The sequence below is a fragment of the Pinus tabuliformis genome, chromosome 8 (genome assembly GCF_031772625.1).
Source record: "Pinus tabuliformis cultivar Carrire ecotype Pingquan chromosome 8, CPIR1, whole genome shotgun sequence".
Taxonomy (NCBI): Eukaryota; Viridiplantae; Streptophyta; class Pinopsida; order Pinales; family Pinaceae; genus Pinus; species Pinus tabuliformis.
The window spans coordinates 1,499,014,719-1,499,036,865 of NC_142294.1; the positions used below are offsets into that span (position 1 = coordinate 1,499,014,719).

Here is a 22,147-nt window from a genome sequence, read left to right on the forward strand (position 1 = left end):
AAATGAGGTAGATTGGAATGCTACTTATAATGTATGAAAATAAATGAAAACTAGAAATCCATTTCTATTGGGAAAATATATTTATATTTTCAAATATGTAAGTCCAAATACTTTTAAAGATCATCGAATGAATAGAAGAAACATATGTTTACCTTTTTTTAATGGAATTTGAGAATATTTGACACTATTTCATTATGGAATTTTTTTGAGTTCATTTAATATATACTTTTCAGTAGAAGTGATTTTTTTTATAACTTTTTATCCTTGAAGGGTTAGATAAATATATGCCCTTCCAAATAAAATTAAGAGCAAAACTTCAAATTTAATCACTGAAAGGTAGTATCAAATTGGTTCAAATTTAATCACTGAAAGGTAGTACCAAATTGGTTCAGTTAACAAGAAGAAATCATCAAAGTGTCAGTAAATGTGCTCTAGCTTTTGAAAAAGTAAATAGAGTCCTGTTGCGCATGTTAACAAAAGCTTCACGACAAAGAGTTGACACAACAGGAGATAAACAGATAACAAGTCCCTTTGCACATTCTTGGTCGCTAAGGTTGGATATCATTTTATGTTCTACTAATCCAACTGGCTAGTGCAGTAATCAAAAGGCCAGAATGAAATCTCGCTACTCAGGATACTCATGGGCTGCCATGGCCATCCTAGCACCATGCTTTTCCTTAATAATATTTGCACACGAAACCCCATTTCATACCGTTCTTCATAACTCCTCTATGGAAGGGTTCAGCATAGAAGAAGCAACAATTCCAGAAATTCAGCAGGCATTCAAGGCAGGCAAGCTCACCTCAAGAGGACTCGTGGAGTTCTATCTCGATCGAATTAAGAAACTCAATCCACGACTTCATGCTGTTATCGAAGTCAATCCAGATGCACTTCTACTTGCAGACATGGCAGATACCCAGAGGCTGAAAGCAGGTCAAACCATTGAATCAGCTCTCCATGGAATCCCTGTGTTAATCAAGGACAACATTGCCTCCAATGATAAGCTCAATACAACTGCTGGATCATTTGCTCTATTGGGTTCCAAGGTTGCAAGGGATGCCGGTGTGGTGAACAAACTGAGAAAGTCTGGTGCAATAATTTTGGGTAAAGCAAGCTTGAGTGAGTGGGCAAACTTCAGGTCTTCCAATGCACCCAATGGTTGGAGTGCCAGAGGAGGCCAGGTCAAGGTCCGTGTGCTTCACTTTGTTTAATATCAATATTTTGAATTTCTCATGAGCCTTGTGCAATTATAGGAATATGTAAATTCTTTGAAAAACTAATGACAGTGACTATCTCGAGGAATTCTCCAGTTTAGTTTTTCGGTTAAAACTTTTTTGTGTTTCATATCATGTAGCTCATAGTGGGCAGATTTGGGTCTGATGATGGGTTTGAATTGAGCAGAATCCATATGTATTGACAACTAATCCAAGCGGATCCAACACAGGTTCGGCGGTGGCTGTGGCAGCAAATGTGGCAGCGGTGACGCTAGGCACAGAGACTACCGGCTCAATTCTCTCTCCATCTAATGTTAATGGAGTTGTTGGAATAAAACCCACAGTTGGACTCACCAGCAGGGCTGGAGTCATTCCCATCTCACACCACCAAGACACTGTGGGGTAACTGCAATTTTCTTGAACTATTCATGCTCTTTAAAAGTATGCTGAGCTTTTGGTTAGTTAGAAACCCCAAATTTTATTGGCTAGATTGGGACCTTACTCGGTGGAAATTTCAGGACTTGCTCTTTTAACCAGCTCAGGTAAAACCAATACCAACTCAGTAAGAGATATATCTTGTTGAGGTTAACTATGGGAATCAGTAACTAGTTTTAGGCTTGAGTGCTTAGAGTGCTCTAGGCTCTGCCCCGGCAGTAAGAGTACTTAAGAGTGTTCTAGGCTAGGACCCTGCAGTAAGAGTTATCTTAGGAAACTACTTCATTGGTAAGGAATGACCTTTTATGGTAAGAACTTTCAAGACCTTTGCTGACTGAGAAGGGTCTTGAGTTTTTAGAAAGTATTCCTCCTGATCTTACCAGAGCCTTGAATGCAGAGATAAGGTTGTCCTTCAACTGAGTACAACCGAGATAAGGTTGAGTGCAGATATGTTTTGGCTACTTTGTTTCCAGTTTTACTTTTATCACTATAATTTTTAAGTGCGTAGGTATGTCTTTTCTTTAGATATGGGTAAGTCGTGGAATTGAACTTCAAATTCTTTTTATGCGTAACACTTCCTTTTCAGAACCTCAAATCTTTTAATACACAACACTTCATTTTCAGAGGACTTGCTAATTAAACTACTGCTTACTGTGAATGAATATGTATTGCCTGTTGATTCATAACAAACCTTACTGGCTTGGCGTTTCAGGACCAACTCTTTAGTTCAGGTAACACTGGACCAACACAGTAAGAAATAGAACTGCCATGTTACCTGATAGAGAACGGTTGATATTTCGATCTGGACCAAGTTTGCAAGAGCTTTTAGGACATCACCTGACTGAGAAGGGTTCATACTTATTTGAGCTATCAAGAAAGCAAGGTCTTGATAAGTTATACCTTCCATGGTTTTGGTCTTTGCCTGGTCTCTGAATGCTGAAGTGAGGTTATCCCTCATCTGAGGGTAGTTCGATAGCCTTTAACAGTTTTTTCTTGGACATATAAATGAATGTGTTTTGGAGAACTGTCTAACCTTTAATATTTTTTCTTTGTTTTCTCTTGGATTTGGAGATGAATGTGTGTTGACCCCAATGTGCTGTTACATAACAGACCCATTTGCAGATCTGTAACGGACGCAGTTTACCTGCTAGATGAAATTGTTGGTTATGATCCACGAGACCACAGAGCCTCGAAGAGTGCGGCTCTGTTTATCCCAAAGGGAGGCTATAAGCAGTTCCTCAAGCCTGATGGGTTGCGTGGCAAAAGACTCGGCATTATTCGAGGCAATATTGGATCCAGTGAAGCAGTATCCTTTGAGAAGCATCTAGCCACTTTAAGGTCATATCAGAATGAACTGTAATCTTTTCAGTTTACCAAAGATAAATAGACAGTAGTATTACATCTGATTTATGAAAAAATATATGTTGTAAGAGACTGCTGTTTTCTGGTTTGCAGGCAGAAAGGGGCAACATTGGTGGCAAAGAGCGGTATCAGTACCATCTGCAACGCGGATTATCGGAATGACATGCAAACAGTTTTGTTGTACAATTTTAAACAGGATTTGAATATGTACCTTTCAGAACTGCTCGAGTCTCCTGTCGGCACACTCGCTGATGCCATCGCCTTCAACAGCCAACATCCGGAGAAGGTATAATCTGTCTGATCTAATCGCATTAGCTGCAGATCCACTAAAATCCATGCTGTAGTCTACCTTGAGTCCATCCAGATCTGATTTTACAGTTTAACCATCCCAGGTGGTGCAGGCTTATTAGTTCCTCTTATGTCAACTATCTTCGGTAGTGCCTATTATTAGTTCTTACGCCATACCTTAGTTCTTCCTCTGAAAAATTGAGGGCATCCAACGCCATGCCTTAGTTCTCCCTCTGAAAATTTGAGGGTATCCAAGTTCTGGATGCCATAAATTTGCCATTTTGGCTTTTTTTGTTTCTGGCATGCTTGCTTATTCATATGGTATATGCATTGTTCAACCATTTCCACGGTGAATGGTTTCATTCAGGTTTCTTGATGGACTCAATTTTCTAGGATGATGATTCCCTCCCTGCATCAATGCATTGTTTATCATTTTTGCCTTACATAAGAAACATCCTCTGTACCCGTCTTATTTGTTCTTCCCCTGTTTTTTTCGTTTATAGTTTATCATTTTTGCCTTACATGAGAAACATCCTCTATACTCTTATTTGTTTTTCCTTTTTTTTTTTCTTCTAAATATATAAGTGATGTAGTCGTATTTTGAAAATACACCTCTTAAATGTTTTTCCTTTTTTTTCATCTAAATATAGAAGTGAAGTCATCATATTTTGATTTTATTTTCAGTTTTCTAATTACATTTTTGGTTTTATGTTATTGTGAATTGATAAATCTTGTTCATTGTTAAATCTTTTCTTTCTTTTTCTCGGGAAAAACACAGTTGGTAGAATTTGCATTTCCTTAATCTGATAGGACTTTTATATAATTCAGCTGTAAAATTATAACTAGCATTTGCACCTTATGTTGCAAAGGAAACGCCTTAAGGCATAGAGTGGTGAATAATAGCATAGAGTGGTGAAGAATAGGGACATGTATAGAGTGGGGAAGAATATCATAGAGTGGGGAATAATAGGGACATGGGAATGGACATTGTTGAAAGTAAGGGTGGATGATAATGAGTTACAATTGCAATAGTTAGTTATGTGTATTCTAGAAATGGATATTTTGTAAATAATAATTGTTTGTGAAAGACTAGCGACATGTGAATGGACATTGTTGAAAAAAAGGGTGGATGATAATGAGTTAGAGTTGAAAGTATTAGTTATGTGTATTTTGAATATGGATATTTTGTAAATAATAGTAGTGTGTGGAAAAATAGCAACATGTGAATGGACATTGTTGAAAGCTAGGGTGGATGATAATGAGTTATACCTGAAATGATTAGTTATGTGTATTCGAATATGCCTATTTGGTAAATAATAGTAATGTCATGTAGAGGTTATCCATTATCCATGTAGTTGTTTATGTTTATGTGAACATGTTTTTGTACATTATTTTAAAGGTTCTTTTTTTTTGCCTGACAAGATTTAATTTTTCCATATCCTACCTATTTATGGTGTTATTAGAAAATACTATTATATTGTAATGGAAGAGGTGAAAGAAACAATACGACATTGTGAACAACATCATGGTCGTCGTTTCATATTTGAAAATGCATGAAAAATTGTTGGAGCCATCATGATTAAAATGTTATAGAATGTTTAAGGTTTAGGGGTTTAAAATGTTACAAAACACTTGCTAAATTGTAATAAAATGCTTAGGGTTTAGGGTTTATAGCAATCTAGTAAATTCTTTAAATAAACACTTCAAAAAAAAGTTACAAACGCTTGTTAAAATGTTATAAAATACTTAGGGTTAAAATGACGCAAGCATAAAAGTTCAATGCAGTGTTGCAAACCTCCTAGTCTGGTTGAACTCATTTTGTCAATTTGAGATTCTTATATAACATATAGTCTTTAAGGAAGCAACCAAGAAAACTTTAGTACAGTCCCATAAGCCTCCTGCTTTAGCTGACATTCCATTCATTTACATTCCAAGGAAAATTGTAAAGTTATAACTAAAATTGTAAGTTGGTTTGGATGGCCTAAGACCCGACATATCAAATCAACAAATGTAATTACTAAAATTCAGGTTATAAAGTCCCAAAGCCGTTGGCATTGCTCCAATATGAAAATTATTGATCTTAGTGAAACCACATATTTATGATACAAAGAAAGTGTAGATACAATATGATCTTTGGATGATAAGCCTTCACCTAAAGGCTAAAGTGTCAACACATCCTTAGCCTCAGATATCTCTAAATAGAATGGACACAATAAGCTTTAGAACATGACATTCACTAAACTCGTACTTTGAAACCAATTTCAAAGTATTCTCAGTTATTAACTTGCATATCTACAAGCATACAGTGCAACAGGGTAAGTATAAACAGGGCAGGCCACAACAGAAAAGGTCTGAAGCTGATGCAACTTCTCCTGGTTACAGAGCCTCTCTTCACTTTGTCCGTTGTATGATAAGTACATCTAGAAAAGCTGGAAGTCGAATAGTTCTGCTGGCACATCCTGGCACCCCAAGATGATGCTTGACCCACATCTCTAACATTAGCTCTCTGCTTTAAATTGTATAGCTGGTCTTCCCATCTTGATCTCCATTCTTCTTTTGCAAGTTCCTTCCAGAGGACAAGTAAAATAGTCAAAACAAAATAGCAAGCATTGTATGTGTCAGCCACACATTTATCATGCTAAAGCAACCCCTGGTTAGCACATTATACGAGTCATGGATCACAACACAATACCAAACGACACCCACGTCATGACATGCATAAAAAAGAGGTGAATGAAGTTTTCCAGTCATTGTTTATAATACAAACCTAACATAAGATAGTTCCAGATTTTGAGATCCAAAGATACACAAATTCAACATCAAACTAAGCCTCACCAGACAAATATTTCAAATGCAATCCAGCATACCATTACATCTCCTCGAAGAACTATTTAATCATAATCCACATACGAAACCATTAACAACTCACAACCAGTGCAACATAAATGTTTGCCAAATCATGGAAATACATGTAAACAAAGAAAACTACTATGCTAGGCATACTAAGCAACCTGGAGTGCTTTGATTTTTGTTCACCTTAAAATTGTTAGCAGTTTGACGAAGTGTATTCAAAACAATAGAATGAATATGTTTGGACAATACAAATTGTGTCTATTTCCATACAGATCAAACTCTATGAAATTGACACAAGCAATCACAAATGCTTTGCTAAACAGAATGCAGTCTTCACCAATTAAAAACCAATGTAGCTATAGACCCCAAAATTGGCTCCCCTGAAATAGAGATTTCCACTAAAGATCATTATGAAGGGCTGCAGGCCCACAAAAAAACCATCTACAACACTAATATGATTTCACTTACTGACAATCCAAGCCTGATATAATTACAAACTAAGAATTTGTTATCATATTAAAACCTATCACACATGTGAGATCTATAGTTCCTTGAATTCAAATGATCAAGCACGCTCACCATCTTCAGTGTACAAGGGCCTCTTCCTATATGTCGGATGATAAGGAAAAACAAGGCAATATCAAAATTGTTGTTTCTTCGTGGAATAAATTTCCCAATTGGAAAATGTCGATCAACTCTAGGAAAATCAATCTATTTTTCACCCACTGCCATATGGAATCAATAATCAAATCCCCCATCTTTTCAACCTTCTCTATGAAATTAGATGCATCTTGAAAAATATAGCTAATATTTGCATCATCAACATTATACATCCCAATTTTTTTATACTAAAAAAGGTCTCGATATTGTGCTTCTGATTGACTAAATTGATTAGCACAAAAGCATAGAACATGAGTGACATCCAGAAACTGTAATGTAGTTATAGACCTTGAAGCCAAAGATCCACCAATAAAAAATATTCTGTAACATGTGATGGCCGCTCTGAGCCGACAGCCTAAGAGAGCAAAGCCTTCTTTTCCAAAATGTGTTCACTATCAAGCTTTGAAATCTTGTTCAAATATTTCAATTTAACTGTCATGGATATACTGTGACATGAATCACTATTTCCTTTTGGATATTTTCCATGATAGTTGTCCTGGAAAAATAGTGACATTTCTAAGTTATCCTTATAAGGTGATTTTGAGAATGGATACTGAGAAAGCCCTGTAAACCTATACCACTAGTATATGCAAGATCTTGTGGTTTTGTGTTTTCCCCATTTTCAAGCATTCTTTACCTACAACATTTAATTGGAAAGAAAATAATTGAAATGATGAGTGCAAGTGACCTAATTTAGTGGCCCTGGAATCTTCTTTCTCGTCATCCCATAGAAGATATTTTCTTAGAAATTTATTTATCAAAACATCCAATTTATGGCGAAGTTCGAATATGAATGGTTGCAACTTCATCATTTCTCTTGATCCTCCACGAAAGCTAGCTTGAACTCATGCACAAATTTGTTTTGGTCAATCTCTCCATAGATAAATTGATCCATTGATCCAATTGTTGTTTCTAAAATGTAACAACCAAGATTTTCCCCTGATATCTCATGTAACAAATTTGAAGCAATTTCTGGACTATTTAGAAAAAGTTCGACTAGTCTTGGATGCTGTGAAATATCAAACGATATTTTTCCAGTGGAAGGATGTCCTGGAACCCCTGATTAAATTGCCACAATATGAAAATCACTATCATGTGTATTTTTGTCTTCAATGGTAAGGAAAATTCCTTCAAAAGTAGTCTCAGTCGCATTGTAGAATGCATCCACACGAACCTTATCATATCATGCCTTTAAAGCATTGATCCATCTCCAGTCTGAAATACAATTGATATTCCAAGGACAAAAATTCCAGAGCATTTACCATAGAATATTAACTTTGGTTCCTTGTGTTCCAAACTTTTATTTGAATTTATTTAAGGATTTTTCCTTTCTTGAATCATGGAGTCTCTCTCCATGTCCTTTTGGATGCCCATTCACGATAATATCAATTGACTCATCTTGAGGTGAACCAAACTCGCCACAGGAGATAGCCTGAAGATTTGTTGCATTTGATCCATTAATTACTGTCTCTTGGGTAGAATGAAGGTATTTTCCAGTAATTTCATGTTAACTGCTGCCTAATAGCCCCGTACATTTTCTTTAAAGTAAAAGAAAAAATGAAGTCCCATCAATGACAAAAAGTCGACAACAGTCTTTTGTAACATAGTGTGACATGCTGCTAGACGATGCTTAACAATATCAATTCCAATCAGTGTCCCAGACCTCCTCAAAATTTCAGCGAGCATACAGATTTCAACACCCGTGCCATCAAATCTAGGAAGTGCCCTATCTGTGATTTCATCAGGTCCCATGAATAACCTGACAAAATCGTGACAGTGTGTCCCTCAAAGAGGTATTCCAAATCATTTCCCAACATCAACATTGTTGATTGCATCAAATCCTTCTAGGTAACAATATTTTGATGCATTGATCACTCCAACAGGGCCTTGAACATGGTGGAGTCCAGAAAAAAAGCTTAGAATTCCGAAGCAACACACCTATGCCTTACAGCATATGTAGAAACCAATGATGCATAATTGATCAAATTCACAAATGGTGTTTCCAATAATTGTAAAACTGCAATTGAGCCATCGACTCTCCGAAGGGGTATCTTAGGGAAAACAATGGAACTCTATAGTATTGCATATATCTCAATGTCTAAACAATTAGGTTCTCATGGATAACTAAAGAATTTGTCCTCACATGTGGGAAAGAATGTGCGTACGAGATCAATTTCCTCCTCTTTAAATTTGAAAATTGCAACGAGACGTATATGCTCTTCTAATCCAACAAAGACAATGTACTCCCCACCTAGGCACACTCCATTGGGGTGGGCTTTGAATATCTAGTCGAAAGCCCGACAAATCTCTAGTTGTCTTCCAACATATATAATAATCAGCTTTCTGAGGTGACTTGATTCTGGTATGATTTCAACAATTGTTTTGTTGATAAGTGACTGAAGGCGTGGGATGCATGACTTAATTACAGTTTCAAGATTCTTCCATTTCAAGTCATTTTGAAAAACAACCTTGTTGATAGTGTGTAATATGTTGCAATTGATTATATCCCATAGTTTGACAATATGTCCAATTGGAGCAAGATGTAGAGTGTATTTATTTCTTCTGCCATAAGCTCTTTGGAAAGATGTCTCATGGTGGAAAAGAGAACCCATTTACCCACTTCTTCACCATCCTCTTCACTGGTAATCTTTGTTATGTCAAATAATTCTTCCAAAATCTCACAGATATTTCCAACACTTTTGTCATGTTTTAGATCAATTGCACCTTGGTCTATTCTTTTTTCACTCGTATATTTTCTTCTTATACTCAACTTGATTGTAGGAAATGGTGTTCATGCATCTGTAGAGACACTTTGTAGAGAATCAGACACAAGCCCTGCATGATTGTTTTTCAAAGCAATGCTAACATGTTCATTTTGCTGACTAATTTCTTTTTTCCATAACTTACTCATTGGATGGAATGGATTAGAACATTAATCAAGTCTTTTTAGAGATTATCCTTCTCACTCATCTACAAGGAGAAAAAGTGTGTGGAAAATATCCTATCTAAGGATGGACGTTGTGGATTATTGCGTATGATTAATTACTCTGCTTTTGATAATGAAACATTTCAAAGATCAGAAGTATAAAAATCTAAAGGATCTTCATAGACAATTTCTATAAACAACTGTTTGATATTGTTGATACTTAAAAAGATTATTTTCTCTTTTTGTGAAGAAAACTTTTAGATATTTTAAATAGGATCAACCAAGGTAAGATAGATTAGGAAGATCGATAAAGATGGAAAGGTAGATCTTTTGAATTTATATATTATTTATATGTAATGATGAAATAAGATATAATTTTGAGGGGCATAATAAAGGGATCAAAGATGTATGGGGATGACATAAAAAATATTGAATATGTAACTAATTTTTGATAATGAAAATATGTGGGTTTTTTCTTATTGGAAAAAAAAAAAGATGCACTCAGCAGCTCTAAAACCTATGAATCAGCAATGTAGTTCACAAATCAACCCTATAAATTCAATAAACAACACATTGCACTAATGGGGTGTTGGATTCTAGGTGTGGTTTCAGCAAAACAAATTTATCAGTAGTCATATAGGCCACATTTATCTCTCGTCTTGTGTTCTTGTGGAGACTACTAGTAATATTGAGTGAAGAGGATTAAGAATCACTGGAAAGAAAAAAATTGAAATGATGAGTGCATGTGACCTAATTTAGTGGCCCTAGAATCTTCTTTCTTGTCATCCCCTGGAAGATATTTTCTTAGAAATGTATTTATTAAAACATCCAATTTATGGTGAAGTTTGAATATGAATCGTTGCAACTTCATCATTTCTCTTAATCCTCCACGAAAGCTGGCTTGAACTCATGCACAAATTTGTTTTGGTCAATATCTCTAGAGATAAATCGATCCATTGATCCAATTGTTGTTTTTGAAATGTAACAACCAAGCTTTTCCCATGATATCTCATGTAACACATCTGAAGCAATTTTTGGACTATTTAGAAAAAGCTCGACTAGTCTTGGATGTTGTGAAATATCAAACGATATTTTTCTAGTGGAAGGATGTCTTGGAACCCCTCATTAAATTGCCACAATATGAAAATCACTATCATGTGTATTTCTGTCTTCAATGGTAAGGAAAATTCCTTCAAAAGTAGTCTCAATCGCATTGTAGAATGCATCCACACGAACCTTATCATGTCATGCCTTTAAAGCCTTGATCCATCTCCAGTTTGAAATACAATTGATATTCCAAGGACAAAAATTCCAAAGCATTTACCATAGAATATTAACTTTGGTTCCTTGTGTTCCAAACTTTTATTTGAATTTATTTAAGGATTTTTCCTTTTTCACCCTCCTAGATAGTAAATTGGATTTTTTTTTAATTAGATAATAATGGTTGAGAATTGGATTTTTTTTAATTAATTAATTAAATAAATAAATAATATATATATATATATATATATATATATATATTCTTGTTAGACAACTAATTTTTTTTCCATATTGAATTTAATTTGAATTTGACCTAAAACTCACTTTGACTTCATAATTATGAAATAAAACAAAGTGTCTCGTTCAAACCCAAACTCCTACCTACCTATAAAATAAAGCATAATGTCTTCTCCATCTAGCATGCACTATCGTGGGAGTCCAATGGTCATCACAGTTACTTAATTTACTTAATTTTGTAAAGGTCTTATTTTCAAGTAGTTGAATATGAAAATTTAAGGTAGCACTATGTTTTAAAGTTTTGATAATTAAACAAAATTGTAATATCATTAAATTTCTTCATAAATATATGAGATATATGACTTCGGAATAATTGGTGAAATTTTGAACAAATATTAAAAATAAGAAAATGAAGTTGTTTATATAAAGCATTTAGACTATCCAATTTTATCTATTTTTTATATAGTTTTATTAAAAATAAATAAAAAAACATTACACACTTTTCACAACCCAACTTCAATTAAAGAAGTGAGCCTCTAAGTGTATCCTATATTTATGAATATTTTATTTTTGTTATTTTATTCAATTAAAGAAGTGAGCCTCTAAGTGTATCCTATATTCATGAATATTTTATTTTTGTTATTTTATTTTATTTTATTTTTATTTTTTAATAAAAAGAAATTATTGCATTACAATTTTGACATCCCAGTATTAGAGTACATAACTTATAAAGAAATGATGGTGTATGCATTTGCATTTTCCATTAAATTGTCCAATTACAAGCTATAATATCTAGCCACACGGTAAAGTGATCTATTCTAACTTGTAGCCACACAGGAAAGTGAACTATTCTAACTTGTAGCTACGTGGGAAAGTGAACTATTCTAACTTGTAAAGAAGAAATGATGTCGCATGTGTTTGCATTTTCCATTAAATTGTCCAATTACAAGCTACTATATCAAACCACTTGGGAAAATGAACTTGCAAATATATAATAGATTATACTAATTCAAAGAGAAAAGCGAGCGATCTTATGGATACATACTTGATTAACCAGATGCACTTCACTCTCAGAATTCCTCGCTTCTGAGAAGAAGGCCCCTCATGCTTTTTATTTTCGATTCAATCATGTATAAACCGAATAGAGGTATGACTGTAAATTGTTCAGAGGCACCAAAGAGAACATTGAACGTCTAGCTATTATGCCTGATGAGAGAGGAAGATGGAAACCCGTTAGAAATTTATGCAGTAGAATAAAATCAAAGACAACAGAGCTCACCCAAACCAAGAATGGAGAATAAAAAATGAGCCCTAAACAACTTTCAAATAACGAACATGCCATTTCCCAATTTGCTTTGTTTCTTTTGAACTCCTGTAACTAGACACAAGTTGATTTGAAGTTCCCATCATCCCAAGCTCAACCTGGTAATCTCATAAGCAAGGAAGCAGACGACATTGACAGGAACACTTCTGGCCATGGCTTTGACCAAGCCTTTTCGACAAGCCTTTAAGCCCTTCTAAAGCAACAAGTTTCTTGATGACATTAATTGTACCAACATACTTTGGATGGTGAAATTCATCAATCTGAATGACACTCTTCAACTCTTCAAAGCATCAATTGGATATACAAGTGTCCAGCTAGAAGCGCCAGAAATCCCACCAGAAACAAGCAGGGTACCCATGCCCAATTGAGATGCATCATGTCGGCGTGCCATGAACGGCTTCATAACCTTATACGTGCCATATGCAATTCCATTTACAGATACATCCCTAAATAAAGTAGGATAAAGCCCTTAAACAATTCTCTGGGTCCTTCGGATCTTAAGACATGCTTAGCTACATCAACTAGGCCATTGTGTTTAATAGAAGCTGTCACTCTTGTTACCCCTAAAGTTGCAACTGAAGTAGTAGCCAAAGCACTCTGAGCTTGCAATCTACATCTGATAAGCTTAGTTGGGTAAGTCAAGAAAGATAAGCAATCCCTACCCCTTCTCCACACACCACCTGCTGCCCTACAGTGGCAAACCAGGCTCAACCCTAAATAGGGCTTCCATCTGACCTCTTGCACTAAACACAACTGCATTGCAAGCTGTGACAATGGACAAAGGGGCTCACATTCCTTTGTACATCCCTGTGAGGCCTTCTTTGGCAATGTTCTGCTTGACAACATCCATTGCACCGACATAGCGAAGATGTTGGCCAGGAAGAAGCAATGATTGACTCTGGGGCTTCACCTCAATTGTGTCAAAGGGATGCCCAGATATCAGTTGTGTTGTTCCCCCAACAGTGCTAGAAATTAGATCCTTTGCTACAACGATTACCATAATTGGAAGCGACTAATCCTAAAACCTAATATCTACAACACACGGCTTTACTTTATGTGGAACTCTATCTGACATTTAATATCAATAAAATCCATCCTTTTATTTAGTTTTCAATAAACGAAAGTATTCTAAATGCAGAAAGCTTCCTTAAAATGTGTGTTCAAGGTCACTCAAATTGTACATAGAACCTTAAAATGGGTGTTCAAGTCCACTCAAATTGTACAAAGAAGGCGGATGAATTGCTCACCTGATCAACATGCCTTGTCCAACAGTAAAAACAACTTAATGTAACCTAGCGGAAAACCTACAAGCAGAACCCTGCATGAGATGGACCAAGATTCAATAACTTAGAAGCAACAGAACCTGGAAGTCAGTTGTTGGTTGGGGCGCTCATCCTCGATAGCATTTGCGGCAGATAAATTTGAGCTTAGAAGGAGTTGAGTACCCACCTGTACAAATATCAAATCCATTAAAAACCCATATTAAGCTTAGAGGAATTAGAGGTTAGAAAATCGGAAAGGGCATTGAATTATGCCAGAGGATAACTTTCTCACCTGTGGTGGCTTGGAAACACAAGGTTTGACCTGCCATAACAGGCAAAATATTAGTTACCGTAAGTAGGCACAATGGCCCTCTATACATGTATAGAAATGGAAAGAAAAACCATTAGAAAGAACAAATATATATATATATATATATATATATATATATATATATATATATATATATATATATATATATATATATATATACTTGCTCCTTAGTATTATTTTCGAATGCAGATAAGACAATACTTCTTTGGACATTTGGAACAATAGACCACTCTGTCTTTGTCATTTCATTTACAGTGATGGAAATTTGTATTCACAGTGTTCTGTGATGTTGCCTTCATTTTATTCCCCTATGCTGGAATATTGTGATGTTGCCTTCATTTTATTCTCCTATGCTGGAATATACTATCCACCCCCATCTGCATTTTTCTGACAAAATTCTTGGTATTCTTAACCTTGAAAACATCAGGAGTTGGGGTAATATTTAACCCCTCGTTGCTTAAATTCAGTGGCACAGGTCGTTTAGGCTCTGTGTTCGAAACCGATGCATTCTACTCCAAAAAGCCATTGGTTTCTTCCTTATTATGATCCTCGTCAATTAACATCATCTTCATTACCCGCATTCATTAATTTCAAAACCCCAAATTCTGCCCCAATTTCTTCCTGCTCCTCTTTGACGTTGCATTTCTGCCCTCTCTTCTTCACACCACCATCAATGACCTCATGTAACACAGTCCGGGGCTTCCTTTCCCGCTTCTTACCTTGGCCTCTGGTGCTCGCAGTGGCCTTGGACTCTTGTTGCTACTGCATTTGATGTTTCTCGCATTCCGACATTGGTACATTAGTGGGTTTAAGCACTGCAATTCCACAGGCCACAGCGCGGGGCTTCCTGCCCCGCTTTCTGCCTTGGCATCTGGAGCTCCCAGTGGCCTTGGGTTGCTGCTGCAGCAATTTTCTCGCAATCCCCAGTCCTCGGCATGCCCCGCTTCCTACCTTGGCCTCTGATGCTCGCAGTGGCCTTGGACTGTTGTTGTTGCTGAAATTGATGTCTCTGGCATTCCGACATTGGTGGTTTGAAGCTCTGCAAAACCACAGCCCTGGGCCTGCTCCCATTGACCTTAGGCCGCTAGCGCCACATTGCTCTGAGCTCCTTTCACTGCAATTCTCTCCTTGTGAGCATTCTAGTGTCGTCATTGTTCATCCATGAAGAATTCAAACAGACTTTACCTGGAACTCCTGCGTAAAAAGCGCACAGATGTGGAGCGGAGAACATTGTTCATTGCCATAAACTCCACTAAGAATTCAAATGGACTCTACCTGTAACTCCTCTGTAAAAAGCGCACAGATGTCGAGCGGAGTTTTTTTAAGGGTATTTTAACGTTTTAAAACATTTTTTATTAAATTCGACGGCTGATTTTTGTTCAATCGTCTAACAAAAGATCTAACGGCTACGATTAGAACAGAAGGGCATTTGGAGGAGTTCATTTCAGATGGAAACGCCTTACGGCGTATATATATATATAAAATAAGTTTTTATTTAATATAATAATAAAAATTTTATAAAATGAAAAATATTAAACATAAATTTTAAGAATGATTTATCAACTCCTTCGCACTATGTCCCTCGGTTTTGTGCATATGACTAATAATTCGAGTTGTATTCAAATATATTTGCATCCACATTCAAATATATTCAATATTATATATTATATATTCAACTTACATAATATGTCCCTCGGTTTTGTGCAAATGACTGATAATTCAAATATATTTGCATCCACATTCAAATATATTCAGTATTATATATTTTGTATTCTGCTTACATTTTTTTTTTTGTTATTTTTAGAGTAAATTTATTTATATTTTATCTATTTTATAAATCAGAAAATTATAGTTTTATGTTATAAATTTACAAAAAAGACACTAAATTCATTTTAGGATTAAAACATACAATTTAAATAAAAGCCCATCACTATCTCATGAAAAAAATGATATCACCAAATTACAAAGGGAAAAAAAAAACAAAATGTTTCTGCGTACATCTTCTATCTATCAAAACATCAATTACCTACCAATATGGAAAGGTCAAACACACAATTCACGTTTTTACTCAGACAGACCCTGACATCTTGTAGATGAGGGTTGGTGCGGGCCTCTTAAGCAACGAAAAGACTGTCCCACAAAGTGAAAGTTCCACCAAATGTATTGTAATGATGTACTCAACGACAATGAACATCTCATCTTTTTGGGTTTCCTGTGAACTAATGTACTTGATGATGTTCAATGAAACCAACCACTCAAATCAATAGAAATTACAAGTATATCAAGGTAAAATCGTTTATTAATCTCACCTATCGAGCTCCATAGACAACTTGTAGTTGGCCTTTCAGACGGATGACATGGATTTACCATGGTGTACTGGTAGTCTGGTAAAGGTGCCCTCTAAGCAACATAGTACTGCAATGATGTAATATTAATCTCCAACTCAGTTTGTGGATGTTATCTCTGGAGCTAATCAAGTTATCAATAACAACTCATCTTTTTGGATCCCATCAACTAATATAATTGATGAGATCTAACAAAGCCAACACCTCATCAATAGAAATTACAAATTTGCCTGGGAGGGTCACAGGCAAAATTATTTACTAATTTCGCCTCTCGATTTCTATATACAACTTGTACATGGCCTCTGTGGCCTCTCATAGGTGCTAGCAAAATGGTGCACGGGTTGGATTAATCCATGGTGTATTGCTAAATGCTTGTAAATGATTAAGAGAGGTTAAAAGTACTCAGGGGTTGATATTTCACATTTGCATAAACAAGCCCATACTCTGAAAGAATACTCAATATTTATTACAAGTACACTACAATGAAGTCATACCAATTTTAGAGATTTTAATTCATATTGATTCATTTACAACAATTATTGAAGATAAATCTCATCTTGGTTGCAACTTTTCATTCTTCTCCAAGGGCTTCACTCTGAAGTTACAAAAGGAAAAAGTATTTAGATTATTCTGAATAGCACATCATTTATAATGCCATCTAATAGGAGTTAGAAAAGGGAAAAAAATTCTTAGATTCTAGCGAATAGCACATCACTTAAAGTACATACATGGCAAACATTTCCTAGCCTTTTGATTACTGCTTGTTATTTTGAATGCCCTTTAGTTCAAAAAGATATCATCCATGCTAAAAATGGTGGCCATATTTTGCACGCAATGAACAATTTCATCTGTAGTGCAAATAAGGGAGCTCTCTTCCTTATTAGATCCCCAACATCCTGTCCCCAAGTGTTGTTAGTTAAAACCCAGATATGCTTAAATCTCACTGCAAAAAGAATTTGTTGATTCAGCTCCTCGAGGATTGAATTTGAAGACTTCAATAACCTCCAACTATCATTTCGCTCTTCATAGATCAATCATGAATATTTCCCCTCCATTAGAAAAGCTGCATTTGAATTTTACTCCAATTGGTAGGAGATATTGGTTTGATTTTCACTTTTTGGACCGTGAGTATTATTATTGATTTTTGGAGTTAATAGGTTAACTTCTTCCCAATGGCAAAGCCTTTTCCATAAAAAGGAATACCCTGACCTTTAAACTTCATCTCTGATTCTCCACAGCATGCTGGACAAATTATGTTGCAATGATCTGCTTAAAATTATTTTGTGACCATGGATTAGTTCCAGCTTTTTATGTTATAGCGGGTGCAACCCATTTCGTGCAAGGAAAGCATGCACCTGCTTGTTGACTTCAATCCAACTGCATCCAACTGTTGGTTTAATCCCCCTATCTTTCATGGTTTTTCTCAGCTTTTCAATACCATCCCACCGGCCCACTGAAGCATAGATATTTGAGAGCACAACATAAGTTGCTGCATTTTTCCAATCCAACTCAAAAAGGTGTTCTGCAGCGTATTCTCCTAACTCTGTATTTTTATGTATGATATAGGCACCAAGCAAACACCTCCAGACTGTAGCATCAGGGGTTATTGGCATTTTGCTTATCAAGTCTTTAACCTCTTCCAGGTGACTTTTATATAATCCAGCCGTAAAATTATAACTATTCAAGTCTGTCTTTTGAGTTCCTTATTTATGAATAAAATTGATTATTTTGGTTTCATTGTCTTAGTCTTCATTTTATTGATATTGGGTCTATAAAAGGGTAAGGGTTCTTTTGCTTTTACTTTTGACTTACAATTGATGGCCTTGGACCATATTTGTTTTTATATCAACCATTCTTTATTTGAATTTTTCACACTTGGTGTAGCCTTGTATTCTTTCAACCTATAATAATGTTTCTAGTGGTTAAAGAGTTCCTATGGGGACCATGGATATCTTCCATCTTTGGTTGGTGCTCTTAGTGATTTGCCTAATTAGTTAACTTTGATGTCTAGTCTGCTTCACAATTAAAAGTTGCAAGCTATGACTTATGACTTGTCTAAATCTTTCTAAAACTCTTATTGTAGTTTCATTACCTATTCACATACCTACAAAATAAAGGGGACGTTTTAATGAACTTACCTATAATTCTAGGGTGAAAACCCATGGCTTGACTAAATGAGGAAATTTATTCCCTTATTTTATGGGTTGGTAGTGTTATGCCCAAGAATTCCTTGTGTTTAAATATATTTCTTCTCTTGCATATTTAAACTTGTGAGAACTTTTAGATCTATATTCTTTGTGTAATTCTAATTGTTTTACATTGTATTTAGGTTTTAGTTTTCTTTACATATTCTCTTCACCCAAGCTTGGTTTTCTTTTTTAACCACCATTCTCTCTCAACTAGGTGTTTTTATATCTTCTTGGTTGTATTTTGGTCTCTCCTCTTTATTTTTGGTCTTGAAAATATTACACCTTATAGTGACCGTGTAGTCATCTTCTCTCACCTTGGTTGAGTTCCTTCCTTAAAAGAAGACTTAAATTATAACCTATAAAGTAGGAATCACATCTTCCTATGAGACCATAAGATAATCTCACATTTTAGATCATATCTTTCTTTTTTTAATTGTTTCAATGTATCATATGTACATGTTAAAATTGTGGAATCATTCATTATTTTGTGTAAGAGGATAGTGATTTTTAAGTATGCAAAGAGATCTAGCTCATAAAGTTTGTTGTTTCTTTTCACTTTTCCAGTCTAATTAACAATTGTATATTATAATATAATTAAGGGTTTTCACATTTCTAGAAAGTTAATTTACACCTCTACTCCTCTCTTACATATGAAATTGATAATAAATCTTAATGCTTTGTTGGTTTCTTTTTTAGGTGGGAATATAAAAACTATATTTTATCTTTTATTTTGAATTTTCATACTTATAGTTTGAGGATACTAGGTAGGATCATGAAGCGAATAAATTCTAAATAAATTAATTTATTAAGTTTATACCTAGTTTATTTAGACATGCACCATAAATTATGACCATGTGATAGTAATTTAGTTTAATTAGACATACATATTCCATCAAAACAATATAATCATGACCCCTATAATCATAGTGAAATTAAATTTAATTAACAATCTTAAATTCATTATGTTTCCATGCCTTGTAGCTCTCTCATTTTCTCATATTTTCCTAAAACCAAGTGACAAGTCCACCCCTACTAAATATAATATTTATTGATGAACTACAATTGTGTCATAATAAATTGGCTTGCATACTAAGGCATGTCTTACTTGGTCTTCCCCTAGAGTTTGTTAGCCTTGTTAGCAAGGTAGTTGTCCCACTCCCTTCTAGATTGAGTATTCCAAAGTACTCATCCTACACTCTTATTTAGTACATTTTGAGGTAGTTACTATGAAGTACATTTTAATGAAATAAAAATAAATGAAATTTTTGTGGTGAAAGAAATTAAGATATTACTTCTTATTTGTAGATAGAAATAAGTTACCTGAATTATCTAATGTGATAGCTAGATGAGAATGGTTTGAATTTTTTTGGGGGGATGATTATTGTATACATTATAATTATTGAAGTTTTATCCAAAGAAATGAGAAAAAATTAAAACCATTTTCTCAAAGGGAAAACTACCAACTAAAAATGAAATTAAACTTTTATAAAACGAAAGTGCATGCAATACAACATGTTTTATTAATGTCTTGTAAAATATAGATATTCCTTTAAGTAGAAGGCATGAAGAGTGCAAAACAATAAGTAATTCCTAAAATAATTTGTCAATTAAAAAGTGAAATTGATGAAACTAAAAACATGTACAATAAAATAATAATTAGTGCTTTAAGAAATATAAATATTTCTTAAAATATAAATAATGAAAATTGGAAGATTAACAATTAATGATTCTTATGATAAAAAAGTGGAAAATCAACAATAAATGAATTCTTAAAATAAAAACTTAATTGTTGTAGCTTTGATTAATATCTTTGCACGGTGTCCATGTAATTATGATCTATCTATCTTCAATTAACAATTTTAATACTCACTATAACATGGTGCATTTGTTAAGTATAAGTGTGTGTGTGTGTGTATATATATATATATATATATATAAGTAAGATTTTTTTATGTCTTTTTTTTTTAATTTAATATAATTATATTTTTTCTTGTGATATGGATGTAAAAGTATAAAGTAATTTCAAATATCTTTAAATTACAAATATACTTTTTAAAACTAACAATTTCTTTTTTTTATCAGGAAAAAATTCAGTAATATGGGCAAGATGAGTTCCTCGAGGCACAAAAAACATTGAACTTCAATGCAAAAGGATATAAGAAATCTCTGAAAAATGTTTACTCAATAACCAAAAATGGAATTGATGAAGTGTTAAAAGACTATAAATTAGATGCACTTGTAACACTTGATGATAGCATCATTGGTATTTTAACCATTGCAGGATATCCTAGTATCACTGTACTGTAGGATACAATAAGTTAGGTGTTCCATTTGGCTTATATTTTGGAGGGGTGAAGGGTTCAAAGGAAACTCTTGTTGAGATTTCTTATGCTTTTGAACATGCAACCAAGATAAGGAAGATTCCCCATGTGTAGAATATAAAATAAGATGATATCTATGTAAGCTCATACAATGCATAAGCATAATCCTACTAGAGGTGTGCATAAGCATAATCTTGATTACAATCATTCAGGATATTTACAACTCAATGCATTATGAACTAATGCGGAATTTGGGATTGAACTACAATAATCAAACATTAAGATTTGGAATTATTCTCTTGAAAAAACATTGTTGCTAAAGATAATTTATTATTATAATGTTAATTAATTTAGATATTTCTTTTTATTATTAAGTTGTATGATAAAAATAACAAATTGTCTTTCATATATAGATAATTTTAGTAGTTAATCATCCTTAACTTATTGTGATACTCTAAGTGAATGTTATGACATTAATATTTTATTAATAAGATTAATATAATTATAAAGTATATTAGAATTTAATAAGTGCTAAGATTTGGAATTGTTTCCTTGAAATAACATTGATGTTAAAGATCATTATTATCATAATGCTAGTTAATTTAGATATTTCTTGTTATTATTAAATTGTAATGATAAGAATAACAACTATCTTTCACATATACAAAATTTCCGTAGATAATAATCTTTAACTTATTTTGAGGAAGTTTACCTAAATGTTATGAGGCTAATATTTTATTAATAAAATTAATATAATTGTGAAGTATGTTAGAATTTGATTTTAATATTAATTTATATTTTAAGTAAAAGTGATTATAACAAGTAATTGTTTTTTTAGAAATGGGTAGTTTATATTAATCTAACTAGAAAACAGGCCAACACCTTCACATTCAAAGATTGTTCTTCTTTAGCAACATTCCAAAATTGTTTAGAGAATATCCTATGTCTACCCGACCTTTTCTTAACTATGATTCTTACTGCATTTATCTTATAAATTCTCCAAAATATTCCTTTGTATACAATAAACTTACAAAACATTCATAACTAAACAGAAATGCTACTCGTCGTCGTATTCGCTTCCATCTTGTTCGTCTTGGACAACTTCCATCTTGAGAGGGAGTGTCCATTTCAGCTTGCAGG

At 34.1% G+C, this 22,147-nt stretch overlaps 1 protein-coding gene and 1 pseudogene across 1 annotated transcript; one reads left to right on the forward strand and one right to left on the reverse strand.

Moving 5' to 3' along the window:
* Window positions 1–469: 469 nt before the first annotated feature.
* LOC149241516 (putative amidase At4g34880) lies at window positions 470–3,851 on the forward strand. Its single transcript, XM_089373997.1, has 4 exons — window positions 470–1,187; window positions 1,402–1,616; window positions 2,760–2,987; window positions 3,105–3,851. The coding sequence occupies exons 1-4, from the start codon at window positions 615–617 to the stop codon at window positions 3,301–3,303; spliced, it is 1,215 nt and encodes a 404-aa protein (XP_089230123.1). The 5' UTR covers window positions 470–614; the 3' UTR covers window positions 3,304–3,851.
* Window positions 3,852–12,833: 8,982 nt separating this feature from the next.
* Window positions 12,834–13,559, reverse strand: LOC149241517 (mitochondrial carnitine/acylcarnitine carrier-like protein pseudogene; annotated as a pseudogene).
* Window positions 13,560–22,147: the final 8,588 nt, after the last annotated feature.

Bases quoted from the DNA above. Each gene is read 5' to 3' on its own strand.
- LOC149241516 (XM_089373997.1), top strand. From the start codon at position 615: ATGAAATCTCGCTACTCAGGATACTCATGGGCTGCCATGGCCATCCTA. The intron at 1,188-1,401 runs GTCCGTGTGCTT...TGAATTGAGCAG, and splicing joins CCAGAGGAGGCCAGGTCAAG to AATCCATATGTATTGACAAC. The intron at 2,988-3,104 runs GTCATATCAGAA...TCTGGTTTGCAG, and splicing joins AAGCATCTAGCCACTTTAAG to GCAGAAAGGGGCAACATTGG.